This window comes from Sceloporus undulatus, chromosome 2 (genome assembly GCF_019175285.1).
Source record: "Sceloporus undulatus isolate JIND9_A2432 ecotype Alabama chromosome 2, SceUnd_v1.1, whole genome shotgun sequence".
Classification (NCBI taxonomy): domain Eukaryota; kingdom Metazoa; phylum Chordata; class Lepidosauria; order Squamata; family Phrynosomatidae; genus Sceloporus; species Sceloporus undulatus.
In genome coordinates, this window is record NC_056523.1 from 169629072 (window position 1) to 169648129 (window position 19058).

Here is a 19058-nt window from a genome sequence, read left to right on the forward strand (position 1 = left end):
GAGCAGTGGTGTGTCACCGCCCTTTAGGGTGTCACCTGCTGCAGTCTACACTCCCTGCACCCTCTAGTGATGCCTCTGAACTTCCCTCCCTCCTGGTTCTTGGGAGCAATGGCATCACTAAGGGGGCACAAACCACGCCAAGTGACAACCTAAGGGGGGGTGACACCACTGCTGCTCAAACATCTGCATTTTAGCAGAAATGGGATATGACATTCTCCTATATCCCTTTAAAATGTGGACGAGATGGGGTGAGTGGGGTTAAGCTCAGTGGGAGGAAAAGGAGAAGACCCAGCATTGTTTTTGTTTAAATTAAAATTTCAAATTTCATTTTTTAACATTTTTAAAATTTTTATTTTTAACAAAAAGTAATGTTTTTATTCCATTAAATTTTTCTTTTAAAAAATCATATTTAACCAAATGTTACCAAATCTTCACTTTAACCACATAGAAATATGTATATGTAAATACATTTAGGCTGTGTGTATGATACTGTAATTTGAATGTATAATTTTAACTTTGCTAGTTGTTTATGTCACAACAACTATCATGACATTCAGGGATATATATGGGGATTAGGATTTATGAATAACATTAGTACAAAAAACATGAGTAAGCCTTCTGTACGTTGTGGTATGGGGAAAAAATGTCCTTTTTTTGTCCTTATTGCAGGAAAGATTACCGCACTACACTCTTATAGTGCTGCTATTTCACTATAACTGCTCTGGCAGCCTCATGTTGCATTCTGGGATATGTAGTTTAAGGAGGGGGCATTTCAAATTCTCAGCCAGAGGGCTTTTAGACCTCACTGAACTACAAACCCCAGAATGCAACAGGAAGCAGCCAGGGCAGTAAAAGTGAAACAGCGGCACTATAAGAGGGTAGTGTAGTAATGTGGGAAAATTATCCAACAATGTGACGCTTATCAGGTCATTATCCTGTCACTGTCATTTTTCATTAACGTTATTATTGAATAACGTTACGTTATTCAAAAGTGACAGGACAGTTCCTCTTCGGTGATGGGATACTGACTGGATAAGCATGACGCGTGTGATAATATTTTGTGTGATAAGGATGGGAGTGATGCGCTTTAGTCCCCCCCCCCCCCCCCCTAATAATCTCACATGATTTACCCCACTGGTTGTCACTGGCCCTAGTGATGCCACTGCTCAGGAACATTTTAATGGGACACAGGTGAATATCAGAGCCTTTTCCTGCCCAAAGGCAGATGTTTGGGGAGTTGGACTGGATAAGAGGCGACACAGTAGCCCCATTTAAGTGTTTGAAGGGATGTCACATTGAAGATGGAGCAAGCTTGTTTTCTGCTGCTCCAGAGACTAGAACATGGAACAATGGATGCAAGCTACAGGAAAAGAGATCCCAGCTCAACATTAGGAGGAACGTCTTCACAGTAAGAGCTGTTCGACAGAGGAACAGTGGAGGGTGGTGGAATCTCCTTCTTTGGAGGTCTTTAAACGGAGGCTGGATCTAAGGAAACATCTTCTTTGAGTTGCAAATGGCCAGCCTTTCTCTGAAGATGCCAGCCACAGATGCTGGCAAAACACCAGGAATAAACTCTTCTAGAACATGGTCATATATCCCGAAAAACCCACAAAAAACTAAAGGTATCATTGTTTGGATGTTATTGGCTTTGCCATAATAATAATAATAATAATAATAATAATAATAATAATTTATTTTTACCCCATCTCTCCTGTAAGATTGAGGCAGCATTACAATAATAAAAACCATACAATACAATAAAAATCCCATTCCCCCTCCCTCATTGAGACAAATTGACACAGAATTGCTATATAATAATTATAATAAAAATGCAATTAAAATCACTTAAAACAATCAATGATAGGGTGCAGGACATCTTAGGGGAGTCACTAGAATAGACCATATCATGCCATATCAGTGGGAGTGAATACGTCAGTTACTCAGGAAAGCCTGTCGGAAGAGATCTGTCTTGACAGCCTTTTTAAAGCCGTCAAGATTGGTGACATGTCGGATCTCTTCTGACAGGCCATTCCATAATTTGGGAGCAGCAGATGAGAAAGCCTTCTGGGTGACTGAAGCCAGCCTAGTCTTCTTTGGTTGCAGTAAGTTCTTCCCAGAGGACCTAAGCATGTGGGGTGGATTGTATGGAAGGAGGTGATCCTGAAAGTTGGCTGGACACAACCCATGAAAGGCTTTAATGGTCATCACCAACACCTTGTAATGTGGCTGGAAACTAATGGGCAGCCAGTGAGATTTTAAACCTCTGTTATATGGTCACTTCTTTTGAACTAGTTGAAGTTTCTGGACTAGGCGCAAAGGTAGCCCCATGCAGAGCGCATTACAGAAGTCCAGTCATGAGATTACTAGAGCATGTACCCCAGTTTCCAGGTTCCCCGGTTCCAGGAAAGGATGCAGCTAGCATATCAACCGAAGCTGATAACAAGTCCTCCTGACAGTTGCATTGTACCTGATTTGTCATCTGAAGCAAGGAATCCAGGGGCAATCCCCAAGCCATGGACACAGTCCTTTGGGGCAGTGGTTCTCAACCTTCCTTTAACACAGCTCCTCATGTTGTGGTGACCCTCAACCATAAAATCATTTTCATTGCTACTTCATAACTGTAATTTTGCAACTCTTTTCCAATGGTGTTAGGCGACATCTATGAAAGGGCCGTGACCCACAGGTTGAGAATCGCTGCTTTAGGGGGCGTGTGACCCCGTCCAGGACTATATGGCCCACAGGGCTACCCTAGAGGCTGGATCTGTGTGTGTGCATGCTTTGATGGTGAGCTCCTGCATGGCAGAAAGGGGTTGGGCTGGGTGTCTTGGGGGAGTCTGGGTTCCAGCTGCTCCTGGTGGGAGGCTCCCTGGGAGCCCTGGGGGCGGGGAAGGGGCTGGGCAGAGGGGGCAGGGGGCGGCCCTGGTTTGCCCAGCCCAGCTTGGGTCCCAAAGCCCGGCGGCGGCGGCACTCGTGGCTGGCCTCCTGCTGCTGCCTCTCCCGCCATGGTCCTCCCAAGGCTCTGCCTGAGCTTCCTCCTGCTCTTCCTCCTCTTGGGCTGCAGGACCAAGGCTCAGCAAGAAGAAGGAGGAGAAGGAGGAGGAGAGACTCCGCTCAGGACGCTGCAGCTGGAGACGCTGGTGAGCAGGAAAGCAGGGGGCCAGGACACCGTCCTCCTTTCCAGCCTCCCTCCATCCCCCCCCAAAGGGCCTCCTCCTCCTCCACTTTGAGCATGGATTGATGGGAATGAGGGTTTGGAGCTTGGGCTGTAGACCTGTCCTACATTTTCCTGGAAGGTCCTCCTCTTCCACAGTCATAGACCGAGAAAGCAGGACCTGTCCTACATTCTTTTCAGCCTCTTGTCCAGGAGGCATCCCCCAAAGGTCCCCCCATTTTGAGCAGGACTAAGAAGCATGGGCTCACATTTTTTTTACATAGGAGTGTTTTTTTAGTTTGTATACGTGGTCCTGTCCTCCTTTTTTGCTGGAAAGTCCTCCATGGGACCTCTAGTCACCCTGCGAGGGAGGGAGGGAGGCACAGGCACGTCCTCCTTTCCCAGGACATGCCCTACATTTTTCAACCTTCTGCCCAGAAAGGGGGAGGACTGCAAAAAGTCCTCCATTCTGAGCAGAACGAAGAAGCATGAATTTATTATGAGTTCACCTGAGAGTTTCTGTAGCTTTTATATGGCCATCCTCATGTCCTCCATTTTTGCTCGAACGTCCTCCATTCTGCGGTGCCTAAGAAGCATGCATTTCCATTTCCACACCAGAGGATTTATATTTCTGTGAGGTTTTCTGTAGCTTTTATGTGGTAAACATGTCCTCCAAGTATGCACCAGTGTCCTCTATTCTGCGGTATCTAAGGAGCATGGGTTTACCATTTCTATATGAGTGTTTTGAGCTTTCACACGTGGCCACGTCCTCCATGTTTTGGACTCTCCAGTCCTCCATTGATGAGCAGGACTAAGAAGCAGGGGCTTATATATTTCTCTCAGCTTTTCTGTAGTCAACATGCCCTCCTTTTATACTTCATTAAGAAGCATGGGTTTATATTTCCCTACGAGTGTTTTTGAGGTTTTATATTTGGCCACGTCCTCTATTTTGATCAGGACTAAGAAGCATGGCTTTATGCTGTATATTTCTATGAATGTTTTGAGCTGCTTTCTGTGGCCCTGTCCTCCATTTATGCTCCAGTGTCCTCCACTGCATGGTGCCTGACTTGGAAGCATGGATTTACATTTCTGTATAACTGTTTTGAGCTTTTCTATATGGCCACGTCCTCCATTTTTGGGGCTGCCCTCCATTTCGAGCAGGACTGAGAAGAATGGTTTTATATATTTCCATGAGCTTTTCTGTAGCATTTCTGCAGTCATCATGTCCTCCCTTTATTCTCCAATGTCCTCCATTCTGTGGTACCTAAGAAGCATGGGTTTACATTTCTAAATGAGTGTTTTGAGCTTTTCTATGTGGTCCTGTCCTCCATTTTTGGGGACTGTCCTCCATTTTGAGCAGGACTGAGAAGCATGGGTTTATACTGTATTATTTCTATGAGCTTGATATGTGTCCCAGTGTCCTCTATTACTGGGAAGCATGGGTTTACATGTCTAATAAGACTCTTTGGGGCTTTTATGGGGGTGGGAAGTGTGTGTATGTGGTTCCTGTCCTCCATTCCCCCTTGGGCGTCCTCCATCCATGGGGGGGTTCCCCTGCTGCTGCTGCTGCTGCTCCCTCTGAGCCTCTCTCCCTCCTTCGCAGGTGGAGGTCCCTGGCGGCTGCGCAGAGCCCTCGGCGCTGGGAGACACCCTCCGCATCCATTACACGGTGAGAGCAGAGCAGCCAAGGAGGGGAGGAAGGAAGGAAGGAAGGAAGGAGGGGGAAGCCCGCGCAGCTACACGTCAGCGCCTCGCGCGCTCTTCCTCTGCCGGGACTCCCTCTGCCACGCAGGGGGCGGGGATTTCCTCGGACCACGCCCCCTTTGCCCTTTTAGGGAAGAATGGTGGCCGGGGGAGGAGGGAGGGCTAGGTCAGCATGGCGTAGCGGTCTGAGCGTCGGACTGGCACTCAGGAGGATCGGGTTCGAATCCCGGCTGGGCCACAAAACCCCCACTAGCCTCAGAGGAGGAGGATGGGTCTCGCCATAAAGTCAGAATGAAGGCCGCACACACAACAAGAAGGCTGCCTGCCTGGAGTAGTGGTTTGAGTGCTGGCTGCAGGGTTTGATTCCTAGCTGGAGCCTATCCTGGGGTTTTCTTGGCAAGTTTCTTCAGAAGGGGTTTGCCAGCTGCCATCCTCTGAGGCTGAGAGAGTGTGACTTGCCCAAGCTCACCCAAGTGGGTTTGCATGGCTGAACCAAGATTCGAACCCTAGACTCCCAGTGGCCTAGTCCAGTGCTTAAACCGGTGCACCATGCTGGCACTCTCTCTCTCTCAATTCTCTATATCTATAGATACACATACTCTCCCTCTTTACACACACACTATATATATATATAGACATTCCCTCTTAGAGTGTGTGTGTGTAGAGAGGGAGAATACATGCTTGTCCCTCCATATTCACTGGTTAGAGGTACAAGACCCCCCCCCCATGAATATGGAAAAGCCACAAATGCCAAAAACTCCATGTTTTTACCTGAGAAGAGACCTCTCTAGGAATCTCTAGGTCCTCCAGTGCAACTCTGTGGTCAGCGTCCAACAGACACTGACCATAGAACTGCACTGGAGGAGCTACAAAGTCCTTGTAGGAATCTCTAGGTCTTTCAGTGTGACCATAGAGTTGCCCTGGAGGACCTAGATATTCCTAGAGAGAACATATCAATAAAATCTCTGAATAAAAGCCACAAATATGGAGGCATGAGTGTATATTGTGTGTGTATCTATAGATATAGATAATGTCTCTCAATATATAGTGGGTGTGTGCAGAGAGAGAGAGAATGAAGTATAGACTGAGAATGTATTTTATGCATGTGCATCTATAGATATATAGTATATATGTATGCGTCATTTCTTTTGGGAGCCTTTTTTGTGGAACCTGCTCAGCTGCACCATTTGCAGTTTTGCACCACATGGTCCATGGCAAATCCAGCACTGTTCCTTGCTCCTATTGGAAAATGTATTTGGTTTCCTCCCTGCTCCCTTGATGCCCTAAACATGGAGGGGAGCTTGCTACACACAAACAGAGGCAGCGAGGTTGTTGGAAACAGGCAGCAGTGGCTCTCAACCACTTGGATGTTTTGCCAGATGTTTTGCCAGACTCCAGCTCCTAGAAGCCCCAACCACCACAAAGGATTTCAGGGAGCTGTAGGTCAAAACACCTGGAGGGCGAAAGGCTGGCAACCAGTTTTAGAATATCATTACAAGTCAGTCTAGTCTTCATTTAATGTCCCACTGGAACCAAGAAGGTGAATCCTGAGACGTGCTTAGTGCCCCTCCACACACACGGTCCTGTTAAAGAACATGGGGGCTTGTAAGTAGCAGAGTCGGCAGACCCAAATATTTTGCTGCCTGAAGCAGAGCAGTAAGTCTGTTGTTGTCTATTATGCCTTCAAGTCATTTCAGAGACAAGTCCAGTTCCAAACCTTTTTGCTCCTGGTCCCAGTGACAAAGATCTGGGCTTAATAAAAAAATATAATCTGTGTTGATCTCCCCATCTTTTTCTTGTTCCTGCTGTTCCTGCTGTATTCACTTTTTAAATTTGAACTCTTCATTGTTTTATTATTGTAAACTACCTGGAAATTTTTAATTGGTTTATACAGTTGACTATTCAATTATATTTTAAAGATAAAAAGTAAAGCCTTCCAAAAGTTATCCCCTCACTTATTTCCAGTTGCGAAGACTTTTAAGGAGAGAGTACAGTCTCACATAGATACAGATTCATACACAGAGACACTGATGCATACAGAAAAACTATTGCTGTGTGTATGTATATTAGATTTTGCTTAGGGCAATAGCCTAGCTTCAGGCATTCCCACCTCATCTAGTAATAAGTTTCCCCTCTGTGAAGTCGAAGGCTTTCATGGCCGGCATCCATAGTTTTTTGTGGGTTTTTTGGGCTATGTGGCCATGTTCCAGAAAAGTTTCTTCCTGACATTTCACCATCACCTGTGGCTGGCATCTTCAGAGAATGCTTGCCTGGAAAAGGTGGGTATATATATACTGTGTGAGCCTGAGAATGCAGGAATGGTTTGCATGTGTATGTTCTGTTGCTGATGGCAGGCCTCAGGCTGGGAGGCTAATGCAAAAGAGGATTAGTGTCTGCTAATTGGTGGTCATTATCTGATTACACTTGTATTGTTTTGTATAGGATTGAAACAGGAAGGGGAGAAACATTTTCCCCTGTCATTTTAGGCAATGTATGTGTATGTCACAATGGGCATTATCCTAGAAGAGGCATTCACTCCCATACCTCTCTCAAAGTGGGGACATCCAATGAGACAAAATGGTGATCTGAAGCCTTTGCTTTGGGCTCCATAGCAGAGGAGGGTTTTTTAGCAGTGATCGCCAGTTCAGAGACAAGATCCAACTAATGAAATCTCTTTCTACAGATAAAGTGGGGTCCAGAGATCAACCCCACATGCCCTGGGAACTTGCCAGCAGCAGATTCTGCCAAATGAGCTGTGATCGAATATAGGCAGTGCCCTCCCTCCCCCTGCAAAATGACAGCTAACTTACCCACCAAAACAGCAAATCACATTTTGCAAGGTCTCTAAAATCACAAAAGCCTCATTTTGTAAATTATGCCTAGAAACTTGAATTAAAGTGAAGAGAAACTTTAAAATTCAACAACTATACAGTGGTACCCCGGGATACGAAATACCCACGTTATGAAATTTCCGGGATACGAAAAAATCCCATAGGAAATAACTGTTCCGGGTTACGAAGGTTATTTCGGGTTACGAAGAAAATTTTGGTGCTTTTCGGCGCTATTTCACACGAAATCGCGGCTTTTCCCCATTAGCGCCTATGGGTTTTCGGCTTGCGAAGGCTTTTCGGGTTACGAAAGCGGCGGCGGAACGAATTAATTTCGTAACCCGAGGTACCACTGTACTGTCATACCCCAGAGGGCAGGATCATAATTCAAAATGAGTTAATAGATTGGAAATCAGGGCCAAACCTAAAAAAATGAACTTCAACAGGGAGAAATGTAAGGTATTGCACTTAGGGAAAAAATAATAATGAAATGCATAGCTATAGGATGGAGGACACCTGGCTTAACAAAAGTACGTGTGAAAGGGATCTAGGAGTTCTAGTAGACACAAGTTGAACATGAGTCAACAGTGTGATGTGGCAGCTAAAAAGGCCAATGTGATTCTAGGCTGTAGACATCATTTTATTAAGCTTTTTCCATATTAAAATTTGCCTTGGCAAATTTTTTAGAGTGGTGGAGTCTTTTTCTTTGGAGGTCTTTATACAGAGGCTGGATGGCTATCTGTCAGGGATGCTTTGATTATGACTTCCTGCATGGCAGAATGGGGTTGGACTGGATGGCACTTGTGGTCGCTTCCAACTCTATGATTCTGTGATTCTGAGATCCCAATGAGTTGCCTGACTCCTGCACATAAGTGTGTGGAAAAGAAAAGGGGAGAAGGAGATTTTTTAAAAGCAAATTTTAAATAGTAAAAAGCTTAATAAAGCCATGTCTACAATTGTACCAAGGGAATTTCACCTTAATTAATAAAAATTAATTCTTCCTCCCTTTTGGTAAAATAATGCTATCTAGTAGCTAAATATATATAAATTGTTTATAAGACGATTATGATGAAATACTGCCACCTTCTGGACAACAGAAAAGAATATAAAAGCAAAAATAAATAAAATTGTTACTAGACCAAGAAGAATACCTGAAGCTGGAAGGCCAGCTAATATATGAGAGAAGATTAAATTGATGAATCAACATATACTGAAATTGAGAAAACCAAGTTGTTTGATCAGCTGACAGGAGAAATAAAACAGATCAGTGATAAAGCACAGAACTGGGAAATGAAGGTGGAGGAGAAGAAAACGAAAACGAGAGGCATGGAATTGAGATTTAGAGCGATTCCAGAAGAACTAGAGGAAGATATTAAAGAGAAAATTATTGTTGCCTTGGCAAAGTTTTTGGAAATATTAGATGATGATATGGAATTTGAAATGGAAAGAGTCTACAGAGTTAATTCAAGAACTGCAAGGGTAAGAAAGGTTCTATGAGATGTGCTGGTTCCTTTCCTTCAAAAACAGAGAGATCAAACTTTGCAGAAGCATAGTGATGACAAATTTAAGATAAATGAAAGAGAGGCAATAGTGCTCAAAGAGATTCCAGTCAGGAGTCTGCACAATGGAAAAGATTATTTTTGGTAGAGACTTTGAAATACAAAAGGATTCCATTTAGATGGGAAAAACGGGAAGGAATGAACTTTACCTTCAAAGAACAAAGGTTTTGAATTTATTTTGTAAAGAAAGTGAAGGAATTTGTGGAAAAAGAGAATTGGAACAGAGATAGGAGGAAGTTAAGAAAAAAACCCAACAGGTCAAGAACAAGATAAAACTGAAAAACCACCAAAAAAAGTAGAGGTGCTGCGTACCTCTCTGTCTATAAGCAAGGATTCTGTTGAGCAACTGACTTGAGCATGGATTGCAATTTTCCTACCTGGAATGTTAATGTGGAAAATAGCCCATGAAAGAGGAGGAAGATATTTCATTATTTGGCAAAGCTTAATCATGACATACTTTGTTTGTAGGAAACATGATTCAGAAAGGAATAAAATAATTAAATGAGACCACAAAGGCCATCTAGTCCAATGCCCTTTGGTGTATAAAAATTGGAGGAGCATTTTGTTTCTGCAGAGCCAAAAAGAAAAACACAGTCATTTTGTATATAAAAACCACACTTGGTCCCAGAATTAGTACCTACAGGTGAGAAGAGTAAAAATGTAGGAGTACAGAGCGTGAAGACTCTGGTTTTGGTGGTCTATGCACTGAATGAGAATAAAGTAGCATTTTACAAGGACTAGATTAACAAGTTAATGGACTTGACTTGTGATTGTTGCTGCCTTATGGGGGTTGGAATTGTGTAAACAGTGGAGAAAGATATCAAGATTTTTCAAGACAAGTTAAATCTAATGAAAAATTTGGATTCATGGAAATGCAAAGGAATATACTTATTTTTCTGAAAGGCATATATTATTTCCAAGAATTGATATGGTCAGTGTCAAAAACTTTGGCCACAAGGTAGGGTATTGCTAAAGTCTTTTTCAGACCATAAAAAACTATAAAACTGTTTGTTTGTTTGTTTACTGGGGAGGATGTCTGTGATACAAATGAATGTTTTATCTAGACTCTTGTTCTCATTGCAGGCTATACCAGTTTTGATAACTGATGCACCTTTTAAGCAGTGCTCAATGGGTATATCTAAGTTCATATGTCAAGGGGGAAAAAACCCAACATTTAAAATTTAAGGTTTTGCAAGATGCAAAGCAAAGAAGTGAATTAGGGTTACTAAATATGAAACTGCACTTTGCTTCCTGCTCTTTGGTATGGCTGAAGGAATAGATGGAGTTGCGAAATAAAAGATTACTAGATTTGGAAGGGCATGACCTGAGGTTTGGATGGCATGGATATTTATGGCGCAATAAAGTCAACGTGAATGAAGACTTTAGCAATCATGTGATATGTGCCTTACTGAAAATGTGGAGTAGATGCAAACCAAGGTTGTGCCCAAAAGTGCCTTTATGAATCTCAGCACAAGAGGCTTTCCACAGAAGAGAAACAACGGGTTAAATAAATAAATAAATAGTTAAGGTACCAAGATACGTTGGAAAATTACTATGGAGAATGTGTAATCACAGAGTTGGAAGAGACCACAAGGGCCATCCAGATCCAGTCCAACCCCCTGCCATGCATGAAGACGAAGGAAACATTGCTAGCAGAGGGGTATGATTTTCAGTTATTTTCATATTTGCAGTTGTCTCAAAGATTGTAGATAGATAAAAAGAATTCTAGTACCGGTAATCAAAATCTGAATTACAATTATATTTGGATGAACATGAAATTGGTACAATATATAAACTGCTGCTAAGATTTGAAATCCAAGGAAAACAACTGAATCACTGTATGATAAAATGGGCTAGGAATTTTGGATATAATATTCAAATAAACTAATGGGGGGAAATGTGGTCAAAGGGCCTAAAGTTTACTGTGTTGCAGTCTTAAAACAAACTTTTTCTAAAACAGTGGTTCCCAACCTTCCTAATGCTGCGACCCTTTAATACAGTTCCTCATGTTGTGGTGACCCAAACCCATGAAATTATTTTTGTTGCTACTTCATAACTGTAATTAAATAGGTGTTTTCCAATGGTCTTAGGCGACCCCCATGAAAGGGTCTTTCGACCCCCAAAGGGGTCCCGACCCACAGGTTGGGAACCACTGTTCTAAAATGATGTACCATTAGTATATGACTTCAGAAAAGATCTCTAGAATGTATAAAGAAGCTTTAATTGTGTACTGGAAATGTTTTGGATTCAAAGCCAAGCCCTCCCTCCAGTCCATCTGCCTTGGTCCAGGCCTTGGAGGTAGAGAGGAACTGCTGGACCTCTTACCCTTTCCCTCCACCACTCCCTTCTCCTTCTGTGTCATGTCTTTTTAGATTGTAAGCCTGAGGGCAGGGAATCGTCTAACTAAAAAGACTGCATGTACAGCGCTGTGTAAATTTACAGCGCTTCATAAATAATAATAATGATGATGGTGATGATGATTATATACTCTGATTTAGAGGAATCTTAAAAACTAGCATACAGCTAAAAGCAAAACTGTTTATTTTGTGATTAATGGAGCAACAACTAGTGAGGACTAGACTTTTTCATCAAACAAAATTATTTTGTTACCTGTTGCTTATGAAGACTAATGTGGTATAAGGTGTAAAAGATGAAGGGTATGAAATAATTTAGAAAAAGAGGTTAGATTTATGTTATATACTCTTCTTTTTTCCCCCTATATCTTTTCATCATTCTCTCTCTCTCTCTCTCTCTCTCTCTTTTTGTTATTACTTTGTGTAAACTTTTATTATATCTGGAAAATTTTTAATAAAAATTAATTTTTGAGAAAAGAATTCCTTTCCCAGCATGGCAGCTGTCATCTCAGTTTGTAATTAGTAATTTTCTTTTTAAAAAAAATCTGTATTTTTCTAACAAAGAAAAAAACCCATAAAATTAATAAGTAACAAAATAGATTGTACAAAAGTATGCTTCATGTCTATCATTAATATTCACATTTATTCCTGCTTATCTATTTTGTACTTACTATGCATGCATCCTTATTTCTATACTTCCATTTGTTTCTCTGTTTTTAATTAGTAATTTTAAACAACAACAAAATGTTAACAAGACTGTAACGGCTACCAGACCTTCTCAACCTCTGATGTTATGTTGCTCTCTTTATCTTAAAACAAAAAGCTACAATATTTTTTCTAGATTTATTTATTTATTTTAATCAGCTGAGGAATATGACAAGTTGTCAGTTCTGTTGGCACCAGCTGAATTATTAAATCTGCAGCCAGTGACATGCCTGCTCTTGTATCTTGGCAGGGTACCCTTGAAAATGGTCATGTTATCGATACCTCACTTTCCCGTGACCCACTGGTGGTGGAGCTGGGCAAAAGACAAGTCATTCCAGGTATGTCACTGGCATTTGAATTATGGCACTAATTGAATTATGGACTAAACTAAAAGGTCTTACTTTGGATGTATCGTGAGACTGTGTGACTCACTGGAAAAGGTGCTAATACTTGGTGAAGCAGAAGGTGGTAGGAAAAGAAATTATTGTACAAATGAATGGATTCAATCAAGAAAGCCAGGCCTCTGAGTTTGCAAGACTTGAGCAGAGCAGTTGATGACTAGACATCTTGGAGATCTGTCATTTATAGGGATCAGCATAAATCAAAGTCAACATGATGACAGATGAAAAGAAAATCTAGTCTGGTAAAGGGGCACAACCAGGAAATTAGGGAATAATTGGAACAAAAAAATTTAACCGTTTCCACAAATAAATCTTTTTCAATGATTATCTACCGCTATTTGCTCACTTCTTTGGTGGGGGAAGACAGCATGATGTAGTGGCCTGAGTGTTGAACTATGACTCTGGAGTCTAGGGTTGGAATCCTCTCGCTCAGCCATGGAAACGCACTGGGTGATTTTGAGCAAGTCACTATCCCTCAGCCTCAGAAGGAGGAAAAGGCAACCCTCCTCTGAACAAATCTTGCCAAGAAAATCTTGGGATGGGTTTTATTTAGGGTCACCATAGGTTGAAAACAACTTGAAGGCACACAACAACAATAAAATATTTTGGTACCCAATTTTACCAGCAAAATGAATCTCAACAGAGACAAATGCAAAGTATTGTGTTTATGAAAATAAAAAAATCAGCTCAGGTATTGGAGGATAACTGGCTTGGAACCTGTACAAGTGAAAAGGTTCAGTGGATTGTACTCACAAGCTGAATATGACCCAGTAGTGTGTGGTGTTGTAAACAACATTTGAGGAAGTAGACTCAAATCTATGAAAGCTTAGGCTGCCAACTTCTCTCTTTCACTTAGTTTTTGTGCTACAAGATTCCTTTGCATACTGATTTTTCAGACTGACATGGCTGTGTCTCTGAATTCTAATTTATAAAGAGTGAGGCCTTACCATACAATCTTGTAGATGGGCTCAAATGTCTAATTCAATTTGGAAAGGCTGGTTGCTTTCTACATCATTATATAATGCTAGACTGATTAATAGAACTATAGTTTCCAGACTTATTCTGCCCCTGTCAGGCCAAATTTGGAAACCTGTGTCCAAATCTGCATGCTGTCTTTTAAGAATGATGTACACAAACAGGTTCAGAGGACAATTGCAAAGCTGGCATAATGTAGCCCAGGACAAGATTAGCATTACAGTAAACTGGATCTGAATGCCCGCATCCCACTCAAAATGATTTGAGCGGCTAGAAAGACACAGAAATACATATTTTCATGCTATCTCCTGAATACATGTGTCTTTTTCCCCCTTTCATTCAGGCTTGGAACAGAGTCTTTTGGACATGTGTGTTGGGTAAGTAACCTCCTGTGTGCTTGGCTTGTATTCCAGCAGGTCACCACCTGCGGAAGATATACTTCCTGACTTTGCAACACATTAGCCTAGGCTTGGAAAATGTAATAGTTCAGTTGCCTTTGCTTTTCATAGAGAATCCTGGAAACTGTTGTTTGGTGAGAGGGCTGTTGATCATAACTGTCTTCAGTCTACAGTTTTCTGAAATAGGGAATTGCCAGTTAAATAAGCTTAGATCTTTGAAAATGTACTTTCTGGACTACATCTGCCAGCATCCCCTAACCAGCATGGCTAACGACTGTGCTGACTGACTAGGAGTGTTTAGGGGTGAGAGAAAGCCCTTTGAAATTCATGAAGTCACCATAAGACAACAGCTGACTCCCAATAGGTTTAATGCTTGGTAAAATCCTATAAGTATTTAATGGAGATTTAATATCTGTCTTTTTGATCAAACAGTCCTCCAGATGTTTTTGTGGGCTTTTTGGGCTATGTGGCCATGTTCTAGAAGTTTCCTGACGTTTCACACCAGCATCTGTGGCTGGCATCTCCAAGAGATGCTTGCCCGGAAAAAGTTGGGTGTATATATACTGTGTGAGCCTGGCAATGTATAATACACCCAACTTTTTCCAGGCAAGCAGTCTCTGAAGATGCAAGCCACAGATGCTGGTGAAACGTCAGGAAAAAACTCTTCTAGAACATGGCCACATAGCCACAAAAAGCCCACAAAAAACTATGGAGCCCAGCCATGAAAGCCTTCGACTTCACAGTCCTCCAAATGACTTACAGCAGGCTCTCTTCAATATGAAACAAAACTGCCTTATCCACATAGAACCCAGCAGCCTTTACTGTCCTGGCCAATACAGGAAGCTACAGAAAGAATGTTTCCTGTCAGTTCTGCAGTCCTAGGGCAATTTTTAGTTAGGGAGTGGGGAAGCAGCATCCCTGCAGATGCTCTCCTTTGGGCAATGGGAGTGGTGTTCTTTCTGACAAGTTTGTGTATGTGTGAATGGCTTGCATAGCCTCTTAATGGCTTAATAACCAACAAGGCCATATATTTCCCTTCAGTTCTGTAGTTTGTCTGCTTTTGACCTAGGGTGCAGTCTTGTACTCACCACTAGGTTCTGTTGACTTCATTGGGATTTGCATCTCAATTGACATATACAGGAACCCACAGTTAAACGAGTCCAACAGCCATTGGCTTTCTCTGGGGAAATATATTGCTATGAAATGAAATATACTGCTATGAAAAGGTGGGATAAAAGTGTAGTCAGTCACTGCCACAGTGCCACCAAATTAAAATTCTCAAGATTCTCAGGGCAGTAATTCTCATTCCTTGGTCCAGCTATATAAACATAAACTTTTAAACAGAGATTGAAAAATGCAATAAAGAAAACTGGTCTAACATGTCTTTCCAGTCTTTCTCTAAATCCAGCTTTCTCCCTTGACCCTCATAGGTTAAGATTCCATTGTTTGTTTCATTGAAGATTGTAATTCTGTGCCTGGTTTATTTATGCCGCTTAGATTCCTTTGATAAAACTCACTGTGAAGTCACTAGGGGTGTGTACAAATGCTCTGTTCTCAAGTACTGAGGTGGTCTTTCCTTTTTCTGGCAGAGAGAAACGAAGAGTCATCATCCCACCTCACCTGGCATATGGCAAACGAGGCTCACCACCTGCTATCCCAGGTAAATACCCAAATGGACCTACCTGATTGCCATTCAGTGGGACACCTGGGCTGGCAAAGGCCATCAAAGATTCAGTGTGCTCTTACAGTGGACAGGTCTATCTACAGTTCAGATATTTAGATTATGTCACTATGGCTTTCACTGGGAGCAGCGGAAGAGTCTAGAAAGGAACCAACTGTGAAGAATTTATGGAGTGGCAAATGTATTTACAGAAGGAGTGGAGAAAGTGTGCCTCTGAAGTTGGTGTTGTATCACAGTTCCCATCATCCTGCACCATTAACTGTTCATGCCAGCATCACAGTGTTAAACATTTTTCATTAACATTTCCCCTTTCTTGCACTCTGTGAAACAGCAAGACAAGGAGAGATCACTTCTAAAACGTTGAGCTGCATGTTAAGTGTGACTAGAAGCTGTGACAAGACACTTCACTCTCTGTAGCATTCAAACTTCGATCCCTGCCTTTATCCACTCCCACCCCCACCCCCCCTTCATGATGCCATTTGATGTACTTGGCTTCATAGAAGGGCTGGCACAGAGGAGTGTTGGAGAAGCTGTGGGGGAAAAATCACTGGACCTAGCCATCAACGAAAGCAAAAATATTAGCATGTGCACTTGCCCCTTTCCCCGCCGGATCGGGGCCTCAGCGGCTAGAGCGGCAGCCACTGAGGCCCCAATCTGCCGCTTTCCAGGCCGCAGAGAAGCGGCAAAAGGCCACTTCCCCGAGGCCTGGAAAGGGGTGTCCTTGGGACTTCAAGCCCCAAGGACACCCCGTGGCGGCGGGGAGGAAGAGAAAGGGGCCGCTTGGCCCCTTTCTCCTCTGCGTCGCTGGGCGCAGCCATCTAAAAGCTGCGCCCAGCAACACAAACCTGGAAGGAGCTCCGAAACGGAGCTCCTTCCGGGGCCGCAGAAAGGGCGCACTAGGCGCCCTTGCGCGACCCCACTACGTCACAACCGCGCCACCCCGTTTAGAGGCAGCGCGGTCATGACGTAGTAATGGCGGCAGCCGTGTGGAATGGCTGCCACCATTTTGTGCGCGCTCCGCGCGTCGTAGGCTTGGCGGCATCTGGAAAGGACGCCCCTTTCTAATCCTAGCACGCGCAGAGCGCACATTTTTAGGCCCATCTGTAACGGGCCATAGTTTCCAGGGCTGGACACTAAAAAGGTCCTAGTGGCCTGTGAGATTTGACTGAGGCAAGTGTGCACTCTGAGGCAGATTCAAGTGTTGTATTGACTAAGTGGGAGAGAATGTAGAAGAATAATATGGAGAAAGCTGTAGTGTGAATTGGCCTTTGAGAAAAGGGAAAACACTCAGGAGTGCTACAGAGTCACTAAAGCCACATTACTTTTATGGAGAGATAGACCAAGATCCTGTATGGCACAGCATAGCTAGTAATTTCTGCTGTCCACTCAATCCTGCTCAATTTACCGTTGAACCGCTGCGGTACCCAACAGTCATTCTGTGTGCAGTGGTGACTGGAGTCGTGGTGGTCATAGAAGTGTCTGGCTCTGTCCTTGTAGCCAGATGCAAAACTATTACATCATCTACTGAGATCCTCCAAAAGTCTCCACCAGTGTCATTGGACACTGCCAAACACTTATCACATCTCACTCAGAGTCTCTACCACAATGGAATGGTAAGGGTGGCAGGGCTGCAGCAGGTAAACAGTAAGCTGGGGAGGCACTTCAGTTGTTGCAGAGTGTGGAAAAGAATACCAACTCACAACAGCCAAAACAAGATATTTATATGCCATTAACAGGATGCCATCCATTATTATAGTTTTAGCCATCTGAGGTAACCATTCAGGTGCTTGACCTGGTGGCTGGTACCTGCAGTGAAGTAGAATGAAGCATCAGTCATTCACCATGAATCACACATTCTTGTCCACAAAGAAATAATCATCTAGGAGACAGTAACGGGGGCTCCTTAGGGGTCCTCAGTATAGTACCAAAATTTCTAGCATGTACCCTCTACAGTACTTTGTCCTGGGAGATATTGGGTGATAAACTGCTTCTCAATCTTGCCTTCCTGCAGACTGAGAATAGGCAGACACCAGTATCAGCAGGTGTCCTGGGTTAATCATCCTGCATTAACACCATTACTTCCTGTTCTCTGGCCACTCTTGCAGTTTGTATGTTTACAGGCATCTGTGCTTACAATCTAGTCATCCATTTAGCAAGGGAGGTGAGCATCTATACCTGGCTTCTTGGAATCAGTTTGAGTGCAGTTGCAATTAAGCAAAAGAACCATGATTCCAACTGCTTGCATCTTGACTGAGATCCCTGGGCCATGGTGACCTTTTAACCCCTTTGGCTCATCTCATCCAGCCCTGTGAGCCACAGAGCAAATACAGATCAATGTCAGTGATCCATTACACCATATAGTGTTGCATGCACAAAGAGGGTGAAAACTACCCTTTGTGCAGTTCCCTGTGGGTAATGCAGAGAACCAATGGCCCTCCAGATTGCTTGGCTTCAAATTCCCCTCAGCCGCAGGATGCTTTACCAGTGGTGAGGGGTGACAGAAGTTGTAGTTCAACAACATCTGGAGAATCAAAGTTTCCCTGCCCAACCTTACACTGATTTTCAGTAAGGGGCTGGAAGGAAAGTTTGCCTGGCACAAAGAATCAGTACTAGATGTTTCTGTCTCCCTTGTTTGGTAGGGACATTGCTCTGATTAAAGCCATGCAAACCATTGGTTGTGCTTTAACCACGATTGAGAAATTTGGAGTGTCAAACTTCTTGTGGACAAACAGCCTCCACCCATAACTCTCCCTCACTTGTACTGTTATGTTGCCTGTCATCCCTCCCAGTCACATTTGATAGAATTCCCTCCTTTCTTTCTTCAGCTGATGCTGTGCTGCAGTTTGAGGTGGAGCTAGTAGGACTCTCCAGAGCCAGCTACTGGCAGAAGATATTCAATGACGTGCTGCCGTTGGTCTGCATTGGGCTTGTTCCAGCCCTCTTAGGGCTCATTGGCTACTACCTCTACAAAAAAGCACAGACACCCCGTGTGTCCAAGAAGAAACTCAAAGAGGAGAAAAGAAACAAGGCCAAGAGGAAATAAAGCTGTTTCTACTACCCTTTTTTCAATACAACTTTGTGACTATTTCTGTTATGCTGTAGGAAGCACTGACATACTGTATTCATAACCACTGTCACTCAGATTATTAGAAAGTGCTGTATAAGATGGACATCCACTAACAAGGTATCCAGAAGATTAGGATGACAATAACTGACCTCATCTGCTAGGATCTAGTAATTTGAGCTGTCCAACCAGTAAGGTATATGTAAGAGGCACTGTTAGATTAGATGGCCATTCAGCC

The 19058-nt window shown here is 43.1% G+C and overlaps 1 protein-coding gene across 1 annotated transcript; it reads left to right on the forward strand.

The window, feature by feature from the left end:
- Positions 1-2924: 2924 nt before the first annotated feature.
- Positions 2925-18827, forward strand: FKBP11 (FKBP prolyl isomerase 11). Its single transcript, XM_042447353.1, has 6 exons — positions 2925-3137; positions 4755-4820; positions 12552-12639; positions 14021-14054; positions 15665-15735; positions 18582-18827. The coding sequence occupies exons 1-6, from the start codon at positions 3003-3005 to the stop codon at positions 18797-18799; spliced, it is 612 nt and encodes a 203-aa protein (XP_042303287.1). The 5' UTR covers positions 2925-3002; the 3' UTR covers positions 18800-18827.
- Positions 18828-19058: the final 231 nt, after the last annotated feature.

Bases quoted from the DNA above. Each gene is read 5' to 3' on its own strand.
- FKBP11 (XM_042447353.1), top strand. From the start codon at position 3,003: ATGGTCCTCCCAAGGCTCTGCCTGAGCTTCCTCCTGCTCTTCCTCCTC. The intron at 3,138-4,754 runs GTGAGCAGGAAA...CCTCCTTCGCAG, and splicing joins CGCTGCAGCTGGAGACGCTG to GTGGAGGTCCCTGGCGGCTG. The intron at 12,640-14,020 runs GTATGTCACTGG...CCTTTCATTCAG, and splicing joins CAAAAGACAAGTCATTCCAG to GCTTGGAACAGAGTCTTTTG.